Source organism: Macaca thibetana, chromosome 1 (assembly GCF_024542745.1).
Source record: "Macaca thibetana thibetana isolate TM-01 chromosome 1, ASM2454274v1, whole genome shotgun sequence".
Taxonomy (NCBI): Eukaryota; Metazoa; Chordata; class Mammalia; order Primates; family Cercopithecidae; genus Macaca; species Macaca thibetana.
Window position 1 is genome coordinate 24,583,173 of NC_065578.1, and position 21,261 is coordinate 24,604,433.

At 52.0% G+C, this 21,261-nt stretch overlaps 2 protein-coding genes across 2 annotated transcripts in view; one reads left to right on the top strand and one right to left on the bottom strand.

Annotated features, from left to right (window-relative positions):
* Positions 1 to 21,261, bottom strand: part of SYF2 (SYF2 pre-mRNA splicing factor) — a 466,254-nt gene that overhangs the window by 441,626 nt on the left and 3,367 nt on the right. The gene's annotated exons all lie outside the window — the stretch shown is intronic.
* The window catches only part of MAN1C1 (mannosidase alpha class 1C member 1), a 179,277-nt gene that overhangs the window by 114,643 nt on the left and 43,373 nt on the right, over positions 1 to 21,261 (top strand). Inside the window, exon 3 of the mRNA XM_050791301.1 lies at positions 20,859 to 20,974. Coding sequence (XP_050647258.1) covers positions 20,859 to 20,974 — 116 coding nt within the window. The remainder of the gene's footprint in view (positions 1 to 20,858; positions 20,975 to 21,261) is intronic.

A 21,261-nucleotide genomic window follows, 5' to 3' on the forward strand; every position in this document is an offset into this window, starting at 1 on the left:
GAAAGAGTTCTCTTCTTAGAGGAGGGATTCACGCATAATTATGAGGTCAAAGTGCTACGGGAATACAGAGGAAGGAGCCACTGATTCTGCCTCTGGGAACTTGACAGAGCAGATAACGTTGAGCTGGGCTTTGAAGAATAAGCTGGAGTCTCCCAGGTGAGAAGGACATTCTAGGTAAAGGGCACAGCACGTGCAACGGCATGACGGCGTGAGAGTACTGGAGTGCTTATTAGGGGCCCGCTAGAGCAAGCCTGCTGAGGGCTTTATGGGTTATCCTAGCTCCTCCTAGAATAAAGTGTGCAGCGTGTCCTTGGGCCATCCCACCTCACTTTTCAGTGCCTCGGGATCCTGCCTCGCCTCCCACTTTGCCCTCTAGACGGCATTATTAAAGATTCTCTCCCAGTGTTTGTTTTAATGGAAGTTGAAGGCATGTGGCATTTGAGGGAGACTGCACCATCTGAAAACTGGGGGCTGGGTTCAAGGCATCTGAGAACAACAGATGCACATGGTAGAGCTGAAGAATGAGAAGGTGCTCAGGGCAGAAGGTCCAGCCTGGGCCGAGGCTCGGCGGTACAGCACGCTGAGCTGAGTGTGGCTGTGGCATGAAATGAAAGGTGAGGCTTTCATTTGAGTGACCTGCCCAGCTGGGCAGGGGCTGGATCGCAAAGGGCCTTTTACAGGCCATTGCAGACCGGCTCCTTGGCCTTGGCCTCTATGGTGGGGGACTCTCTTAACACTGCTCCGACTATAGCCCCTCTCCTGCAAGTCTTCACTTCTTCAAAAGCGGTCAGTGCTCAGAGCAGTGGTCTCTGGTTTGCTTGGATCTCTGCCCAAGGCAGAAGCTTGTCTGGAATGCAGTGAGGTGGAGAAGTTATCTGACCAGGTGGCTCCTACACCTGGGGAAAGGGAATGAGAGGGAGGACCACCACGACCACTGTCTCCAGGGCCACAGCAAGGTGGACCCACCACACCTGTGCCCACCTGGTTCCTATTTACCTTAACACTTAGCCATCCTTACAAGGAAGAATTCAACGGTGGCCAGGCACTAACAGAAGCTGCCAGGCCCTGCCTCCCTCTGAGACACACAGCCACTGACTACCAGACCCCATCCCACGTCATCCATGTACACACACTTTGTAATGGGTTGTGGTCACCAGCATGTGTGCAATTTTATACCCTGCTTTTTTGCTTGGTAGGACTTAAAGCCTCATCATCTGCCTTCCCCAGGTGGGCCCCATCTCACCTGTGAGGCCGCTGGTGTAGGGAGAGAGCACAAGTACGGTAGGCATTCGGGCCGTGGTTCCTGCTTATTTGCTGTGCAGCTTTGGACAAGCTTCTTAGCTTCTCTGAGCCTGTTTTGTCATCTAGAAGTGGAGATAATACAACCACCTACACTGCAGTATAATTATGAAGATTAAGAGTATAAAATTCTCAGCCAGGCATGGTGGCTCACGTCTGTAATCCCATCACTGTGGGAGGCCAAGGCGGAAGGATCACTTAAGTTCAGGAGTGTGAAACCAACCTGGGCAATACAGTGAGACCTCATCTCTATTAAAAAAAAAAAAAAAAAAAAAAAAAAAGCCATGTGTCTGTACTCCTAGCTACTCAAGAGGTTGAGGTGTGAGGATGGCTTGAACCTGGGAAGTGGAGGTTGCAGTGAGCCGAGATTGTGCCACTGCATTCCAGCTTGGTTGACAGCGCAAGACCCTGTTTCAAAAAAAAAAAAAAAAAGCAAAATTCTCAGTTTAGTTGTTGGCATGAAGGATGTATTATGATGATCATGGAGGCTGCTAGACCCAGCTCAGATTACTGCCCAGTGGACTAGCTGGATGATGTTAGGCACCAGTCATGTAAATTCCTCCTCTGTAAACCAGGTTTAATGACACCGCTCAGGGTGGGGATAAGGAACAAACAGGCTAAGTCCTGCCTGTGGATAGACTTTGGAAATGGATGCTTCATGTCCTTGTCGTAGTTCAGGGCACTGATGGTGTTTCCTCTGCCAGGTGATTTGAGAACTCCTCACAGGTCCCCAGTGAGAGGCGGTGAGCGACTGTGTGAAGGAATGAGACAGCGTGGGAGGTGGAGGAGGCTGGCGTCTGCACCCACCCTGCCCGAGAACGGGACAGTGGGGGATACGTGCAGGACAAAGTGGCCTTGCACCCTACTCCAGGCTTCAGAGGCTGGGGGTGAGCATTCTCTGCCCCCACTCTGAAGCTGTGGCAGAGGAACCCAGCAGCAAAAGGACACGGAGTGCCCAGGGTATTCTGTGTGAAAGTCGCTGAGGCCGGAGACAGCTCTTCACATCCTGTGTCACTCAGGCCTTCCCCACCCTGTCTCCCTGCGGGGTCTCAGCCCCAGTCCTGGGCAGGGAGTGTGGGATGCTTAGGAGAGGGGTACAGGCTGAGCCTCAGGCACCCTTGCGGGAATCCATCCTGGGCCCCTGGCCCTGGCCAGAGAAGCTGGCAGATTGCCCAGCCACATCCAAAGGCAATATGTGCTCTGAGCACAGAGCCTGGCCGAGGACACCAGAGAGCAGGAGAGCGTGGGGGCCGTGCAGACACATGACAAGGCTTTGATAACACAGTCTACCTGCCATGTCTGAAAAATCAGGCGTGCGTCTTCCTGGCAGGGAATGCAATTTCCTGTTAATGAGTTGTGAGAGGTTGGAACAAGTTATCAGAGGGAGGCTGGGCCGACTGCTTCCCAGGGCAGCTGCCAGGAGATGGAAGCCAGGCCCCAGCCTCCTCCCTTCGGGGAGCTCAGCTATTTGGGGAGCATCTCTCAAAGGGCTGAACTAAAGCCTGGAGTGAGAGGCCCCAGCCTAGGCCAGGACCTGCTGGTGGATCTTGAGACCCTGCCAGGAGCTTCTCCAGGCCTTAGCTGCTGCACTTCCCTGCCTCAGCAGGGAATGGCCAGAGTCCCCTCCCTTCTGCAACCTTGGGCTCTCAGAGGGACCAAAGCCAATAACCCCGTGACAGACAGATCTCTGTGGTTCCTCGCTGCTTGCAAAGCACTCACGCTTGTCATCTTATGAGGCACTCACAACAATCTGTGTGAGAGAAACAGGCTCAGGGAGGTAAAGTGCCCAATGTCATTCTGCCTGGTGGGTCTGTTGAGGGCAATGCTGGCTGCTGTGACAGATAAATCCAGAGACTTCAGTGGTTGGAGACAACAGATATTTCGTTTTTGCTCATGGAAAGTCAAATTGATGGTGGGGAGAGCTCCGTTCCCCCTGATGATTCAGGCACTCAGGGTGATGGAGACACCATCGTCTTCAGGTTGTAACCCCCAAGGTTGCCTCAGCCTTGGAAGATGCACGAATGGTTTTTATGGGCCAGCTTCAAAGTGGTGTATGGAGCCTATGCCCACACCCCATTGGGTCCTGCGGCCCCACCTAGATGCAGAAGGGCTGGGAAATGCAGTTCCTGCCTGGACGGCTATTTCCTTTCAACGGCTCTGCCTAAGGAAGGGAAACGGGAGCAGAATCTTTCCTGGCGCAGTAGAGGGTATTACCCTCAAACAAAGGCTGGGGACCCCTAGTGAGAGTTTGGTCACCTAGGAGTCAGCAAGCGCCCAGTGTGGTCTGAGACCTGAAAGAAAACTCGCTGTGTGGCTCTGACCCCAGAAGGATTCTGGATCTCCAAATGCTGTTCCAGCCTTCTCGGCAGCCTCTTGCCCCTTCATTAGCTTCTAATGTACATGGCTGCTCATGGCCCAGCCCTGAGACACCCCTTTGTGGCTCCTCATGGCCCTCAACATAGAGACCAAACCCCTTGGCCTGCATTTGAAGTCTTTCCCAGGACGGCTCCAGCTGACTGGCCACATTGCTCCCCTCATTCCCCCCTGCCTAAGCCTATGCTCCTCTCTGACCAGCTTCCTGCCTCAGGGCCTTTGCACATGCTCTGCTCGCTGCCTGGAATGTCCCCCCTGCTGCTCTCCACCCTGCAGGTTCCTGCTCATTCTTCCCGATCCATCACAGGTCCACGAGTCTTCCTGAGCAGAGTTAGCCACTTGGCCAGCATTTATTGAGAGCTTACTGTGTACCAAGCACTGCAGTAAAAGCTTCCCAGGAATTAACTCATTGATCTCCCAAGCCTACAAGGCAGGCATCCCATTTTCTCTTTTTTTTTTTTTTTTTTTTTTTTTTTTGAGATGGTGTCTTGCTCTGTCACCCAGCTGAAGTGCAATGGGGTGATCTAGCTCTGTCACCTAGGCTGGAATGCAATGGAGCGATCTCGGCTCACTGCAACCTCCGCCTCCCAGGTTCAAGTGATTCTCCTGCCTCAGCTTCCCGAGTAGCTGGGACTGCAGGCCCACCACGCCCAGCTAATTTTTATTTTTTTAATAGAGACAGGGTTTCACCATGTTGGCCAGGATGGTCTCGATCTCTTGACCTCATGATCTGCCCACCTCGGCCTCCCAAAGTGCTGGGATTACAGGCGTGAGCCACCGCGCCGGGCCAGGCATCCGATTTTCTAGATGAGGAACCCAGGTCTGTGAGGAGTGTGTGTGAGGTCACACAGCTGCAGAGTGGCAAAGTCAAATTCCAAACCTTGTGGCTCACAGCCAGGCCTTAACAGCTGCATAAACTTCCACCTATTCTTAGCACCTGTCACAAGGCTTCATAATCATTCATTTACTTGCTGTTTTGCTGGGAAACTGCTTACTGTCTTTCTGCGAAAGCAGCTGCAGCCTCTGTAAGGACAGAGGTCAGGCCTGATCCATCCTAGAATCTTCCTCACCACTGTCACCACCACCACCAAGGCCAAGGTCTGGGTGGTGATTTCCTCTCAAATAAATCCCTTATCCTCTGAGAACTAGAAAGAGAAATTCCTCAGATTATGATCTGTCATAATCCCCTCCCTGCTTGCCTGTGAGTTTTTGAAAGTTACCCTGAAACTGTTTGAAAATGATCTCAGAGGCAGAGACTGGCCTTCTCCACGCATGATTAAGTACAATGGCTTTTTAATGATTTGAGCTGTGCCTTCTGTGGATTGACAAAAATGGATTATCATATATTTCTGAAAACCACACTGCCCAAATCAGATTTTTTATTTTTATTTTTTTTATTTTTTAGTTTTCTCAGCCGTCCTCAAAAACCTTAGCCGAGAATGACAAACACTCAGGGCTTTAATTGTTCAGTCACATGAGGGTGGTGCCTCCTGAGTTCCGAGAACTGCTCTCGCCGGGAAAGCCTTGAGACGCTCCTGGGGTTCGATCTTTAGGAAATTGAACTGTGTGTTTTCTCTGAAGCGGAGAGCTGTCTCCTGGGCCGTGGCACATTTGCTGCATTTGTGAATTGTTTGGGCACTGAGGTCTGAAACAGAGGCAGCTCTTGCCCTGGAAGCATGCTCAGGGCTGTCACGACTGGATGAGGCCTGGCTTGGCTATGGGTGGGTGGACAGGGCAAGCGGTGGGGAAGGGGGGCCTCTCCCTGCGTGGGCACTTCCTCCTCCTTTTCACTCTCCTGCCAGACTCTGTGTGTGGAGTCCTGTACCCTTCACCTAATCCAACCCACCCACATCTGCGACAGGGTTATTGCTGGTACCTTGGACAGATGCAGACTCACTGCTGGCTCAGAGAGGTTAAGTCACTTGGCTGTGGCCACAGAGCCAAGGCACATAGTTTGACCAGAAACCTGTGCCTCCCCAACAATCACTGCTGCCTTTAAAAAATCAAATGAGGCCAGGCCTGGTGGCTCATGCCTGTAAGCCCAGCACTTTGGAAGGCTGAGGTGGACAGACCGTCTGAGCCCAGGAGGTTGAGACCAGCCTGGACAACATGGTGAAACCCCGTCTGTACAAAACAATTAGTCAGGCGTGGTAGCAAATGCTCATGTAGTCCAGCTACTTGGGAGGCTGAGGTAGGAGGATCACCTGAGCCCAGGGAGGTCAAGGCTGCAGTGAGCTGTGATCGTGCCACTGCACTCCAGCTTGGGCAACAGAGTGAGACCCTGTCTCAAAAAATAATAACAACAATAATAATAATAATCAAATGAGAGGCAGCTCATAGGTATCCTCTGTAGTCTATTTACATTTAAGGAAAACAAACAAACCTCATTGTGTATCCACTAGCACCAGTGACTTCAGTAATCTACATTATCTGCATTTCACAGAGGAGAGTGTTGAGGCTCGTGGGATAAGGTAGCTGACCAGAAGTCCCACAGCTAGTAATAGGCCAATTATGATTTTGTTCTAAGTCTACCTGATTGCAAAGTTTCTGCCCTACTCTGTCCTTTGTAGGAATCTGTCTCAGGCCCCTGCCTCCCTCTCTGTTAGACACAGGTAAGTCTGGCAAGGGGAAGCCTGAGTGGCTTCTATGAGGTTCTGGAAGGGTCCTGTGGACCAAAGAAAAGGAAGGCTCTTGGTCTATAGGAGTGTAGGCTGATCCCCTCCTCTTTACTGATGCTGGGAGTAAACCAGGTGGATTCGTCATGGCCTGATGGAGAGAGGGCCACTTGTCCGGCCTGTGGTCATGCGTGCTCTGGGCTCCTGCTCTGGTCTATCTCAGGGTTAATTTACTATATATTTACTCCAAACCTACCATGCACCTGGCATCACACTAGGCTCTTTGGTGGTTCCAAAGATGCATCTGGCAGGATCTCTTCCTTCCAAGGCTCCCATCTGTCAGAGAAAAAGACCAACTCAGCCCTCCTCATGCCCTCCTATGAGTGAGCCTGGGCCAGGGGATCAGTGGTGGGTCCCAGAACAGTGTAGGTAAGAAGAGCCACCCCTCGAGGGCATGTGGGGAGGCTCCTGCAGAGGATGCCCAGACTCCCAGGGAGAGGTGGCAGCTCTCTGCAAGGTAGTGCCTGCTGCGGGGGCGCCTTGCTCCAGCCCAGAGGTGGGAGATAGGGTCAGGCTGAGCCACAGGCCCGCAGGAGGTAGCCTGCAGTCTCAAAGCCAAGAGTACTTCCCCGGGACCTTCTTGGGCCCTCCAAACCAAGCCCAGTCTCCCAAGTTGTGCAGGAATGGAATGGCATAGCAGTGAAGGGCAGAGCCACCAAGGCAGATAGCCAGAGTTGAGTTCTGGCTCCCTGTTCATCAGCACTGGGAGGTTTAGATGATTTTCGAAGCCTCAGTTTCCCCATCTGTAAAACAGGGGCAGGAATTGCACCCTCCTCCTCATGTGTTGTGAGACTTAAAAGAGGTGCTGCCTGTGGTGCCCTCAGCAACATGGTGTTGGCCTCCACGCAGGTTTGCGTCTGTGGCATCTGGCATTTTGTGTGATCTCTAGCCCTCAGGATGGTTTGCAAGGTGGAGGTCTTGCTCCCACTGTGGAGGATGAGGAAACTGAGGCAGCTAGTAAGTGGTGGATCCAAGCATGGATTTCCAGGACTCAATCCATTCTGCTGGCCCACTGCCTGCAGCTAAGCCATCCCAGCAACCACAAAGACCCTCCCTGAGGCTCAGCGCCCTACCAGGCCCTCCTGGTACTGCCTCTGCTATCTCTTAATGTTTTGCAGGGGTGTATGGGACCTCTTTGATTTCCTTTCTTTTCCCCTTTCCAATAATCATCATTCATCTTGTTATCAGAGCCATGCATCTGCGCCTCTTGGCTGTGGTCCACAGACTGTGCCATGATCAATGCATAGCTCTGTGTGGCCACAATGTATACCCAAGACAGCACTGCAACCCTGTGCCCGTGGGCCCAGGAGGCTCTGGCACTGTCAAAAACAGCTGGAGCCTCCCCCAGGAGTTGAGGTGAGGCACCTGGCTCCCATGCCCCCTGGTCTTGTTGAATTCTTCTTGTTCCTGGACTGGTAAACAGCTGCCCCCCACCTCCAGCTGCCTTCGCAGGGTCTCAAAGCACAGACCCAGGTGCTCCTGCCCCCGTCCTCCTCATCCATAAGTGCCTAGAGGACAATTCACCAAACCAAGATGGGTAGCTCTGGAGTCTACCCAAGATGGGCCCAGCCACTCATCATACAGCAGCCAGTCAGATCCAGTTCCTAAGCCATCCAGACCCCCTCTCCTGAAGCCCCAGGGCCACATGTGGTCTGGCCCCCACCCCCTCACTGCCCACTGCTTTCCCCCTTTCCCACTGCACACAACCCTTACCTCGGGATTTTCAATGTGCTGTGCATTCTGCCTGCCGTGCCCTTGGCCCCTTTCCTCCTGGGCCTCCTTCAAGCCTCTGCCCGAATGCTGCCCATCTCCTGGCTGCGTCCCCCACCTCCACCTAAATGGCGCTCCTCCATGGCCACTCTGTTTTTCTGCATCGCATGTGTTACATTTAGTTGTGTCTCTGCGGGTGCTTCCCCTCACTCCACTAGACTCCAGTGCCAGGCATACCCCAAGCACCCAAAAAATATATTTGGGATGAATGAATGAATGAATGTTGAACAAATGACTTAATTCCTCTAAGCCTCAATCTTTGTCTGTAAGAGAGGGACAATGAGTTTTTATTTTTTTTATTTTTAATTTATTTTAATTAATTAATTAATTTATTTTTGAGACAGAATCTCTCTCTGTTGCCCAGGCTGGAGGTGCCGTGGCACAATCATGGCTCACTGCAACCTCCACCTCCTAGGTTCAAGCGATTCTCGTGCCACACCCTCCCAAGTAGCTAGGACTACAGGCGTGCACCGTCTCGCCTGGCTAACTTTTGTATTTTTAGTAGAGATGGGGTTTCACCATGTTGGCCAGGCTGGTCTCGAACTCCTGGCCTCAAGTGATCCACCCGCCTCAGCCTCCCAAAGTCCTGGGATTACTGGCATGGGCCACCACTCCTGGCCCAATGATAGAGTTTTTAAAAGATGGATGTGAAACAAACAGCACAGTGCCAGGCACAAAAGGATTGTTCTTAACTTCTGATAAGGAAGGGTTGGCTGGCATTTAGAATTCCACATTCTACAAGAAACTTTTTTGGGGGTGTCTACCCTGGGCCAGGATCTCAGAGCCTCATGGAGTCAGGGTCTGGCTCCCAGAACCCCACACCACAGAGGAATTGCCTCTGGCCAGGGCACTGGCTGTCAAGGAGGCCTCCTCACATAGAGGCAGTGCAGGGAGGGTCTCCAGTCCTTCACTCCGCAGATCCTGGCATGCCAGGAAGAGGAAACAGCTTGAGGAAAGGGCTGGAAGCTGGAGAGAATGGGCCACATGGAAGTAGTAGTTTGCCTAGAATGTGGAACACATGAAAAGACAATGAAGACATAGGGGGCCAGTCGCGGTGGCTCACGCCTGTTTTCCCAGCACTTTGGGAGACCGAGACAGGTGGACCACTTGAGGCCAGGGATTTGAAACAAGCCTGGCCAACATGGCAAATCCCCACCTCTGCCAAAAATACAGAAATTAGCCGGGCATGGTGACACATGCCTGTGATCCCAGCTACTCAGGAGGCTGAAGCAATGAGAATCATTTGAACCCGGGAGGTGGAGGTTGCACTGAGCAGAGATCGCACCACTGCACTCCATCGTGGGCGACAGAGCGAGACTGTGTCTCAAAATGTGTATGTATGTGTATGTGTGTGTGTGTATATATGTATATATATGTGTGTGTGTGTGTATGTATATATATGACATAGGACTATAAGAGCATTGTATCAGTCAACTATTCCCATAATAGGGTTGTATTATAACAAAGTATTCCACAGTGAGAGGCAGACCACAGTGAGTGTTTTTTGTTACTGCAGATAGGTTGGAATTTGGTTTATCTAGGCTGCATCTAGCTAGGTCCAAGTCTGCTCTGCACATATCTCATCCTTCCTGACCAGTGGCCATTTGAGGTTCATTCTTCTTATGGTGAAGCGTGGGAGCCTAAGAGAGCAAGCCCAGCCATACAAGCATGTTTCAGATCATGTCCACTAATCCCTGTGGCAGGTCTCATAGCCAAACCTAAGATCAAGGGCAGAGTTTAATTCCCCACCCACCATGAAGCCAAAGCAAGTTACATGGAAAAGCCCAAGGTTAACGGGATAGGGATATTTACTCCTCCCGAGGAGAGAGAGGGAGGGAGTGAAGATTTGTTGAACAACCATCTAATTTCCCCAGGCAAGTAGAGGCCAGAGTGTGAAGGGTCTCTGTGTCTGCTGTCAGGAGCTCACCAGAGCAGTAGCTGGACTTTGATGTCTGGTGGGATGAGCGGCAAAGGGCTCTGATTTTTGCCCTTCTCCCCGCTGAGGCAAAAAGAGTACTGCAGTCCTACTGGGTAGTTAAAATGCTCCAGTCCCTGCCCAGCTCAGTCCTGTCTTCCCTGTGACTCACGTTTTCTGCTTGCCTGGCACAAAGGCAGTACCTTCTCTGCTGGGCCAAGCATCTGCCAGGGCTCGTAGCTTTGCCAAGCCTGAGGGTGACTTTCTCTGTTGGAACTGAACCTTGTGATAACAGCCCCATGCATTGAGTACCTGCTGTATGCTGGGTGTGTCATTTTCTCTTGTAGTGAGTGCCTGCTGAGTGCTGGACAGTGTATGGGGGTTCTTTATATGTATTCATCCAAACTCATCACCATACCACCCTAAAAGGGAGACCTCATTGTCCCATTTTACTTTGTTTAACTTTTGTTTTTGTGGCAGGGTCTTGCTCTGTCGCCCAGGCTGGAGTGCAGCGGCGCCATCACAGCTCACTGCAGCCTCTACCTCCTGGGCTCAAGCAATCTTCCTACCTCAGCCTCCCAAGTAGCTGGGACCACAGGCACATGCCCCTTGCATTTTTTGTAAAGACAGGGTTTTGCTATGTTGCCCAAGCTGGTCTTGAACTCCTGGGCTCAAGCGATCCACCTGCCTAAGCCTCCCAAAGTGTTGTGATTATAGGCATGAGCCACTGCACCCCGGCTCATTATTCCATTTCACTGAGGGTACAAGAGGTCAAGTCAGTTGCCCAAGCTCACACAGCAAGGATGGATGAGGCTGAGATCAGAACCGGGTCTGTTTGGCTCCAAAGCCCATGTTCTCTTCCCTATCAAGGCCTCACAGGAAATGTAAAGGTCACGTGGCTAGAAGGTGGCTTCTGGTCACAGCTCTGCCCTGAGTTTTGTGACTTTGGAGATATCACTCCAGAATTCTGAGCTCCAGTTTTGAGATGAAAGCAGTTCAGAGCTTGCTCTACAGCACTGTCAGAGGGAGCTTTTAAACACAGGTTTCCAGATCAGACAGCACCCTCCGCTCTTGTTTAAAAACAAACATTAACATTTTACAAACACACCCTGTTTTCCAATGAGGAGCTGTGTCCAGCGGACTGCCTCAGTGAACTGTGTCCAGCCACTTGTCACAGGGAACCTCCTCCAGCTGTTGGCTGCGGTAACCATTCTCCAGTCAGCTGTGGCAGCAAAGCGTGGCATCTGCTCGGGAAGGGTGGAGAAAGCCATTAGTTCCACCAGGGCCCTGACATCTGTGGCTGCCCATTTCACCCCTTCAACAGGGATTTCCTTGGTAGCTGGCCACTACCGTGTGTGCTGTGTCTTCTCCGAGGCCCAGGGGCCTGGTAAAGTGTTGGAGACCCCCAAGAAAGAGCTGTTCGCATTTCCAGTCACCATTCATTCATTCATGCATTCAACAACCACTCGTTTCTGCCTTCTTTGTGCCCAGCCTGAGGATGGATGCCGGGGCCACTGGGAAGTGTTAGACCCAGCCACTGCACCCTAGGATTCACAGGCACCTACGCAGAGACATACAATATAGTGCACACGGTGCTGGGACAAAGTCACGTGCAGCGGAGTGGGTGGGCACCAAAGGAGGGCATGGTCAGTTCTGTTTGGCGGCTCAGGAATGTCTTGGGAAAAGGCTTAATGTATGAGCCAAGGCCAGAAAGATGAGTAGGTGTTTACCAAGCCAACTGCAAGGGAAGGCATCCCAGGCAGAGGGACCCATATCAGCAGGCACACCAGGGAGTCTGAGGAGCTGCTGGTGGTCTGATGTGGGTCGAGCATCACATGCAAAGAGAGCAGGACAAGAGGTGAGGCTGGAGAGCTTGCCACGGCTGGGACCATGGGCTCTGCACGCTGTGCCCAGGAGTTTGAACTTGGAGAACCGAGGCAGGGGTGAGGTTGAGGGTGGTTAAACAGGGCAGCGATGTGATCATTATGTGTTCATCTCTCATGCATCAGCCTCCAGTAAGAGCATTCTTTTGGGTTCCAGGAAGAGTCCCTAAAAAATATCTTTCCTTCCAGAGGCTTCAAGAAACCTTTGCCTGGGAATATTCAGCCTCAGAGCACAGTGCTATGTGACCCAGGAAATGGCCATCATGGGAAAATTCAAGGAAAATATTCCTGCTCAAGGAAAAAAAATTAAAACACAACACATGAAAAACAGACTAGATAGAAATGGAGAGGTCCCAATCCATAAATGGGTTTTATACAGCCAGAAGACCTCATCCTACTAGACCATCTGGTTTTAAACAATAAACTTTGGGTAATGGGGATGGCACTTTAGTTAATCTTCCTAAAAACCCATGTGGCAAAAACATTCCAGTTACTATTGCTGTGTTGCAAATTACTCCGAAACTTGGGGGCTTAAAACAATTATTTTATTATGCGCACAGATTGAGTGGGTCAGTAATTCAGAAAGGGCACAACAGGGGACAGCTTGACTCTGTGCAGTCATGTAGAGGCTCTCAGCTGGGAAGGCTTGAAGGCTGAGGCTGACTCGACAGCTGGGTGCTGATATTATCTGGAAGCTTTTGAGTCATGCATTGCAATTGATGCTGGCTGTTGGCTAGAACCTCAGATGGGACTGTCAGTCAGAAAACCGACACATGGCTCTCTACGTGTTTTCTCCTTGAGAGCTAGCTATCTTGGGCTTCCTTACAATATGGTGGCTGGTTCCAAGATCCAGCATTCTGAGAGGCAGGAGGTGGAAGCTGCCAGTTTCTTAAGGTCTGGGCCTTAAGGTCAAGCCAGGCACAGTGGCTCACCCCTATAATCCCAGTGCTTTGGGAGACTGAGATGGGAGGATTGCTTGAGGCCAGGAGTTTGAGACCAGCCTGGACAACATAGTGAGACTCTCATCTCTACAAAAAAAATTTTAAAAGTTATTCAGGCATAGTGGTGCACTCCTATAGTCCCTGCTTCTTGGGAGGATGGCTTGAGCCCCAGAATTCAAGGATACGATAAACTATGATCACACCACTGCACTCCAGCCTGGATGACAGATCAAGAGACCCTATCTCAAAAAAATAAAGAAAAGAGCACCTCATCCTTTCTGCTTCATTCTGTTGATCCAGGTGATCACAATGGTCTGCCCAGGTTCAAGGGGAGGAGCCATGGGAGGTGTGTCAGTGTCACAAGAAAAGCTTTGTTCTTCTTGTGGGATAAGATACACCACAGCAGCCGCCTTTGAAAAGGTGGCCTGCCACACAGCACATGGGTTTCTGTGGATGCTGAGAAAAGCGTGTGTTGTTTCTTTACAGATTAAGAAAGATCTCTGTGGATTATCTCATTAAATTAAATGCAGCCATTAGTATGTGGCTCTGGGGATATTGTGGGAATAGGCTATGCCTTGGGTGATTTTTTTTCTTCTAAATGTTCTTCCTGGAGTTTGTGTTGCCAGCCTGACCATTTCTCTTTCCTAATATGATATCACATAAAAACCTCATCATCGTTAATAGGGCAGAGTCAGCAGGGTGGGATACAGACCACGATCCAGGGAGGCAGGCTGGCTCCTGGCTCAGCAGCTCCTCGGGAGGAGGTTCTGGGAACTGGAGGTTCATTTCCTTGTAGAGACTGACACGCTCCTCACAGAAAGCTTTGTGCAGGGCGAGGCTTTGGGCACACGTTGTCACCCTGGGCAGCCTGGTGGGAGGGTCTTTTTATAGTGGTGGCAGCCCCTGGAGTAGACGACCCTGCTCTGGACGTGGTCACCACAGACGCCCGTGCTGTGGGCTCATGTTGTTTAGCCCAACCCCTTACCTTTATTGCTTCCTAAGGTCAGACTGTAGCCAGGCACTGGGGGTTGTGAATGCGCCACAGCCCCCCTTTGAAGCCCTCCCCATTCAGTGGGAGGGGGCCTTTCTTTCCTAAATACTTACATGCCCCCGTGGGGGCTGGACAGTGTTCTGGGCAGAGGAAGGTGACGGTGAACTGAGTTCTCCCCCGTAGGAGCCAACCCCTCAGGAGAAGACGGAGTGTCTGGGAGAGCAGATCCATGTGTGATGCCCGTGGTGATGAAGGCTGGGGAAAACCAGAGAGGACAAGGGGACAGCGAGTGGCAGGAACAGTTTCAGCAGAGTGGCCTGCAGCTGCCAGGGCCTAGGCAAGGAGCAGGATTTGGAGGCTGAAGTGGAGGCTGAAGGGACAGTGCGCAGTCAAAGTGGAGGAGGAGAGGCAGTGAGGGAGCCGGGGCAGATCACAGGGCCCCAGGGATGGGAAGGACTAAGGCTTTCAACTCTCAGTCAGATGGGAGCCAGGGGGGGGTTCGAGCAGAGGAGTGGCATGATATGACTTGAATTTTGTTGTTGTTGAGACAGAGTCTCGCTCTGTCGCCCCGGTTGGAGTACAGTGGTACGATCTCGGCTCACTGCAAGCTCTGCCTCCTGGGTTCACGCCATTCTCCTGCCTCAGCCTCCCAAGCAGCTGGGACTACAGGCGCCCGCCACCACGCCCAGCTAATTTTTTGTATTTTTAGTAGAGACGGGGTTTCACTGTGTTAGCCAGGATGGTCTCGATCTCCTGACCTTGTGATCCGCCCGCCTCGGCCTCCCAAAGTGCTGGGATTACAGGCGTGAGCCACCGCGCCCGGCCGACTTGAATTTTTAAAAAAATCTCTCTGACTGCCACACTGAAGACAGATGGGTGGGGTGGGGGAAGAGGGAAGGGCAAGGGTAGATGCCAAGGGGGCAGGGAAATACTAAAGCCAGTGGAATAAATGCAAGAGAGAGGAGGTAGCTGGGTTAAGGCAGTAGCACGGAGGAGGTGAGGTGTGGGCAGTGTCTTGAAATCTTACAGAGACAGAGCCAGCAGGAATTGCTGCAGGACTGGATGAGGGGGTGCGAGATAGCGTCAAGGGTTGGGGGCCACAGCTCTTGGGAGGAGGACATTGGCATTAATCAAGATGAAGAAGATTGGAAGGAACAGGTCTGGAGGAAGGCATGGGATTGGCTTTCAGACAGTGAAACATGAGATGCCGGAAGACCTTCAAGTGGAGATGTGCATGCAGAGTTAGATATGTGAGTCTGGGGTTTGGGGACAAGGTCTTGGCAGGACACTTAAATCTGGGGGTCATCAACATGTAGATGGATTTTTTCTTTTCTTTTTTTTTCTTTTCTTTTTTTTTTTGAGACGGAGTTTCGCTCTTGTCATCCAGGCTGGAGTGCAGTGGCACGGTCTCAGCTCACTGCAACCTCCACCTCCTGAGTTCAAGCGATTCTCCTGCCTCAGCCTCCCAAGTAGCTGGGATTACAGGTGCCTGCCACCATGCCCAGCTAATTTTTTGTATTTTTAGTAGAGACAGGGTTTCACTTTGTTGGCCAGGCTGGTCTCAAACTCCTGACCTCATGATCCGCCTGCCTTGGACTCCCAAAGTGCTGAGATTACAGGTGTGAGCCACTGTGCCTGGCTGATGGATTTTAAGATTTGAAATCACTAAGAGAATGATGGACAGAAAAGAAGCCCAAAGGCAGAGCCCCAGGGCACCCCAGTCTTTAGAGGTCAGGAGATGAGGAGGAACCAGCACAGAAGACTGGGAAGAAGCCATCCCAGGGTAGAAGGAGAAGCAAGAGGAAGATTGGCAGCCTGAAGGCCAAGATCCAGTAAGGAGCCAGGATCCATGACACCAGGAGACCAGCCTGGCTCCTGCCCTCCTGCCGTCCCACTGTGGGGAAGACACAGATGCAGACTATAGTCCCCACTATTATAAAGTGACAGGGACAGGGAAACGCATGAGTCCATTAGCATGAGATGAGAACGGAGGAAGGTGGAGGTGCACAGTGTAGGGGCCTAGAATGTAGACATGGGGGGCTGGAGAAGATCCTCTCATAGAGAAAGGGCTCTAAGCCGGACGTCAGAAGGTGAGATCACATGCATGGCTTTGTGGGTAATGAGCCATTTGCGGTGGGCCCTAGATTTCCACAGGAGAAGGTGGGATGGGGAAAGGCAGTTCCTGGCAGAGTTTGTAGAAAAGTCATAAAAGTAGCGGTGTGTGAAGAGGCTGCAGGAAATGGCAAGTAGCCCATTTGGGTTTGGGGTTCTGACCTTTGGGATGCTTGGAGACAAGGCTGGAAGGTGGGGAGGGGTATGAGAAAGGCAGTGGGAGCCCTTGACCTCAAGAAGCTCACAGTCTAGTTAGGGAGGCAAAGCCCCACAGTGCAGGGAGATGGTGGCGGGTGTCCAAGAAAGTGCTGTGGGCACTCTCAGGGCAAGGAGAGGTTAGCTAGTGGAACCAGGTCAGGCTGCCCCTGGGAGGCAGACCTTGAAGAACATGTTGGTGTTGAACATGCCAAGATGCACAGAGAAGATTTCTTGGCAGAGAAGACCACACATGCAAAGGTGTGGAAGCAGGAGCTTGCACCCCTTCCTGCATGGGCACTGGGGAGCCATTGGCGGTTCCTGAGCTGGGGGAGAGACCCAAGTTGGATCTGGATCTAGGGTGGATAAGAGGTAAAGGGAAGGGGTCTTGGAGGTAGGAGCACCCTTTTGGAGGCAGCTACACAACGAGATCAGGTAGTGATGGCCTCGGCAGCAGATACATATGGGACCTATGGGGCGGTTTTCCTTTAAGTTGGGCCAAGGATTTTTGCAGGCTGCAATCTCATACTCACATTGCCCTGCAGGGGTGAGGGAGAGGGCCGGGAATGCAGTTGCAACCCAAGGCCTCACTGACCCAGGAAGATTTTTGTGGAGAGGCTGCCCAGGGCCAGTGGGGGCAAGGAGGGCCGCGTGTACTCACTATCATGCCAGCCCCTGTCCATCAACCTGTCCCATTTAACCCTCCCAGCAGCCTTATGGGGCAGGTCTAGTGTCATCCCCATTTTGCAGATGAGGGAAATGAGGCACAAGAGGTAGAATGGCTTGCGCTATTGCACGGCTAGGGTGTAAGAGGCCAGGATTTGAACATGCATCTCCCTGACACCAAAGGCAGCCTCTTAGCTATGTGTGAGGTTGCCTTGCAGAGGCTTTATTCAGTAGCCAAAGGTCCGAACCCTCCCAAAGGAAAGGATCAAGAGGGTCTCCCCGACCTCGTTGCCCTTCCTCACTCCCTGGCCAGGCTGCTATTTCAAAGTGAACTAAGGGACCCCAGAAATAAGACCAATGAACTGATTTATCAAGCACTTAGTCTGTGCCAAGCATATAGAATGTATTTATCAGATGTATCTAGGCCAGGTGTGTATATGATGTATTTATCCTGTCTCAGGAACCTGCAGTGGCTCCTCAGTGCCCTGGTCCAGTGGTCTTAACCTCATTTCACAGATGAGAACTTTGATGCTTAGAGCAGATGTGTTGCCCATAACGGGATTTGAACGCCGGGCTGCTGATTCCTGGGTCTGTATTATTTCTAAGACACCTCACTGCCTTCTGCACTGGCAGGAAGGGGTGAACCCATGGCTTCAGAACTGGAACAGGAAAGTGGACCAACATGGAGCCCGCCCCAGCCGCAGCCCTAGGGAAGCGTCCAAGCTGGCTCTTTGTATATAAATCATGGTCTGTTTACTGAACAGGGAGTGTGTCTTTCCTCCTGGGGAGCTGCCCCAGGGTGGCTGCAGGTGCAAATAGGGTTGAATTCAGGATAGGGCCTTCTCTCCTGCCCAGCCTGACCGCTGGGTAACCTCTGGCCTGGAATGAAAGGCTTTCCAGTAAGTGCCTTGCTGGACTGCAGCTCAGCCATGTGCCAGGTGGGAATGGGGGTGGGAGACCAACCAAGAGAAGGATTCAGGAGCCTGAGAGCAGGGGCAGGAACTTGCCAACAAATCTCTTAGCAAGCTGCTTTCTCAGCTGGCCGCATAGAGCGTCCCCAGGGACGTCACAGGGCAGAGCTGGTCACGAGGAGCCCTGGCTGCCCTCCCAGCCTGATCTAGAGGAAGAAGGGCGCATGGGGTGAAAACACCAGGGAGCCCAGGGCAGGATTCAGAAATCAGACCCTGCGGCTGCCTGTCCCCTGGCCTTGAAGGACACACGGCCTGGGCCTCTCTTGATCCGTAACTGATCCGAGTGGGTGGGGTGGGGTGGGTAATCAGATCTGCAACTGTTTTCACAGAGAACTGAGCGACCTTGCCATGCCCCATGTGTGGAAAACATTCCACTTGGCCTGGGGCCAGGCCAGTCCCCCCTTGGTCTAGACTTGAGTGTGTCCCATCCCCTCTCTGGGGTCTTCATCTATGACAATGAAGGGGTAGGGGCAGCAGGATCCCCCAAATTCCTCCAGGCCCTTCAAACGTCTGGTTTGAGGTCCCGTGATAGAACAGGAAGGGGCCTGAGCTGCAGCCAGGAGCGCGGACACCAGGCCTGCACCCTGTGTGCCTTGCTCAGTCCGCCTGGGCTCCTCAGTGCCTCCCTGCTTGAGCACCTCGAGAGGGTGAATAAGGCCCAGGAACCCCGTTCAGCCCTGCCACCTACAGGGGAAGCAGCTGGGATGAACCAGCAAAGGATCAAGTCTGTTTGGCTTTGGGATGTGTTTTCCTACCACTCCTTAAGCGTGGGAGGGGCTGACATTCTGGAAATTCACTTCAGCCCAAACAGGGAAGCCATCCCAGGATGCAGTGCTGAGTCCCTCCAGCCTTCTCCTCCCTCCTTGGCAAACTCCCTTCTGGTAATAGATTCTCCGACCTCCAGCCCATCCCAGGACACAGGGCTGGATCCCTCCAGCCCTCTGCTCCCTCCTTCGCGAGCCCTCCCTTCTGGTAATAGATTCTTCCACCTCCAGCCTCATCTTCCTCCTAACTGCTCCCTCCCTCTCACTCTCACTTCCTTTCTTTTTCCCGGCCGTGTGCTTTTTCAGACCTTGCCTGGCCTAGAGAGGTGGTTAAGTGTGTGAATTTCAGGATTCTCTTCCTTCAGTCAACACAAGTGAGCAGTTAGGAAGCCCTCATTAAGGAGATTAGAGGCTAACTCTGAATTCAGGAGGTGCCACAAAGCACACACTGCAGACTCAAGTGGGCTCAACAGGCTCCAGAGTTTCCACTGCGGAAGGTGGAGCCTGTGACTTTCAATGTTTTCAGCCTCTGCAGGGAGGACACTGAAGGAACAATCACTCCTGTTAGGGTTGCACTCTGGTCCCTAAAGGAAATTGCTGCTGCCTGCAATGACTCCATAGTTGTAAGGAGTTGATGGGAGACGCCACCTCTTTCAGGAAGCCCTTCAGATAGTACCAGGCATGTCTCTCTCTCCCTCCCCTTCACCTTCAGTTTCCTGCACTGAGTGCAGAAGGCTCTGGTTGTGCCCGAGGGTGTCTTCCTCATTACTTTTCTGTCTGGTTCATGGGTTGGAAAACTATCATTTTGCACTTATGTCAGCCTTTACTCCCAGGACAGGTGCCTGATGCCCAGTGGTAGGGGCCAGGCCTCGTAGTTCGTTCATGCACTAGAATGAGAATGGCCACAAATTTTTGCTTTGTGCATTTGTTTGGTTTCTTTGCCCAAATTTTCTTTCCTTTTTTTTTTTTTAATGGAAATAAGTTTCTGGTTATAAAAAAGTAACCCATGAGCTGAAGAAATCAAAAATCACTTGTAATCCCGGCACTCAGAGGTAGCCACTGGGTCATTCTATCCAGACTTAGTTCTGTACACTTATACTTTGATGTACAATAAGAATTGTATTATTTTTTTTCTTCTTTGCAATTTACTTTAAAAAAAGAAAAGAAAAACACAGATCCCATGGATGTCTCCCCAGGTAAATAGGCACAGGTCGACCCCACCTGTGTGGATGACTGTATGGTATCCTATTTTCTATTTGAGCCTCAGTTCACCCTCTATTAGCTACAACTAATCTTGAAGAGACAGAGGATTGGCACGGTTATGATTTTTGGGCCAGATGCGGTGGCTCATGCCTGTAATTCCAGCACTTTGGGAGGCTGAAGTGGGCAGATCACTTGAGGCCAGGCATTCGAGACCAGCCTTGGCCAACATGGTGAAACCCTGTTTCTACTAAAAATACAAAAATTAGCTGGGTGTGGTGGCATGCGTCTGTAATCCCAGCTACCTGGGAGGCTGAGGCACGAGAATCACTTGAATCCAGGAGGTGAAGGTTGCAGGTTGCAGTGAGCTGAGATAGCACCATTATACTCTGGTCTAGGTGACAGAATGAGACTCTGTCTCAAAAAAAAAAAAAAAAAGATTTTTGTATGCCAGGCTGGGTGTGGTGGCTCACGCCTGTAATCCAGCACTTTGTGAGGCCGAAGTGGGTGGATCACTTGAGGCCAGGAGTTCCAGACCAGCCTGGCCAACATGGCAAAACCTCGTCTCTACTAAAAATACAAAATTTAGTTGGGCGTGGTGGTGAGCACCTGTGGTCCCAGCTACTCGGGAGGCTGAGGTTGGAGAATCGCTTGAACCTGGGAGGCGGGGGTTACAGTGAGCCGAGATCACACCACTGTACTCCAGCTTGGGGGACAGAGTGAGACCCTGTCTCAAAAAAAAAAAAAAAAAAAAAAAGAGTTTTGTATGCCAAAGTAGAGAAAAGTGGGTGGCTGACTGGCACTGATAGTTGACGCGCTGACCAATAGAAGAGTGGACCGAGGTCTGGGAAGTGGCACAGCCTGAGCCCTTGGTTTCTGGCCGCTCTTTTCTGCCCTGAGGAGGAAGCAGCCCATGGTGGGGACTCTGGGTCTCAGCCTCAGCTTCGATGGTGGCACTGGAGTCCGCCTGGATGGTGCCTGAGGTCAGCCTTTGCTGCCGAGCCTGCGCTGGCGTTGGAGGGGCCCTGGGAACAGTGGCTTTTCCAGTTGGGGAAAAGAGAAGGATGGCCCTGGGTCACACCCTCCATGCTCTGTGCCTGCAGGAGGCCTCAGTGGGGCGACGGTCATTGACTCCCTCGACACCCTCTACCTCATGGAGCTGAAAGAGGAGTTCCAGGAGGCCAAGGCCTGGGTGGAAGAGAGCTTCCACCTGAATGTGGTGAGTCAGAGGCCCTCGGGGGGTGGGGGCCAGAAGAGGCCCAACAGCCAGCTTCACCCTGTCATCTGAGACCCAGAGATGTTGAGGGTCTCGCCCAAGGCTGCACAGCCCAGCAGTCTCAGAACCGGGGCTGCCGTGCACTCTGTGCTGAGTCCCTCCCTTAAGACAGCCTTGAGGTGGGGACATCTTCCCCAGTCTAGCATCCTCCCTAGGGAGGGGACACCACCACAACCATCCGTCCCCTCCCTGCAAGGTCAGTCATTGCTCATCTGGGGCACATTGCTCCC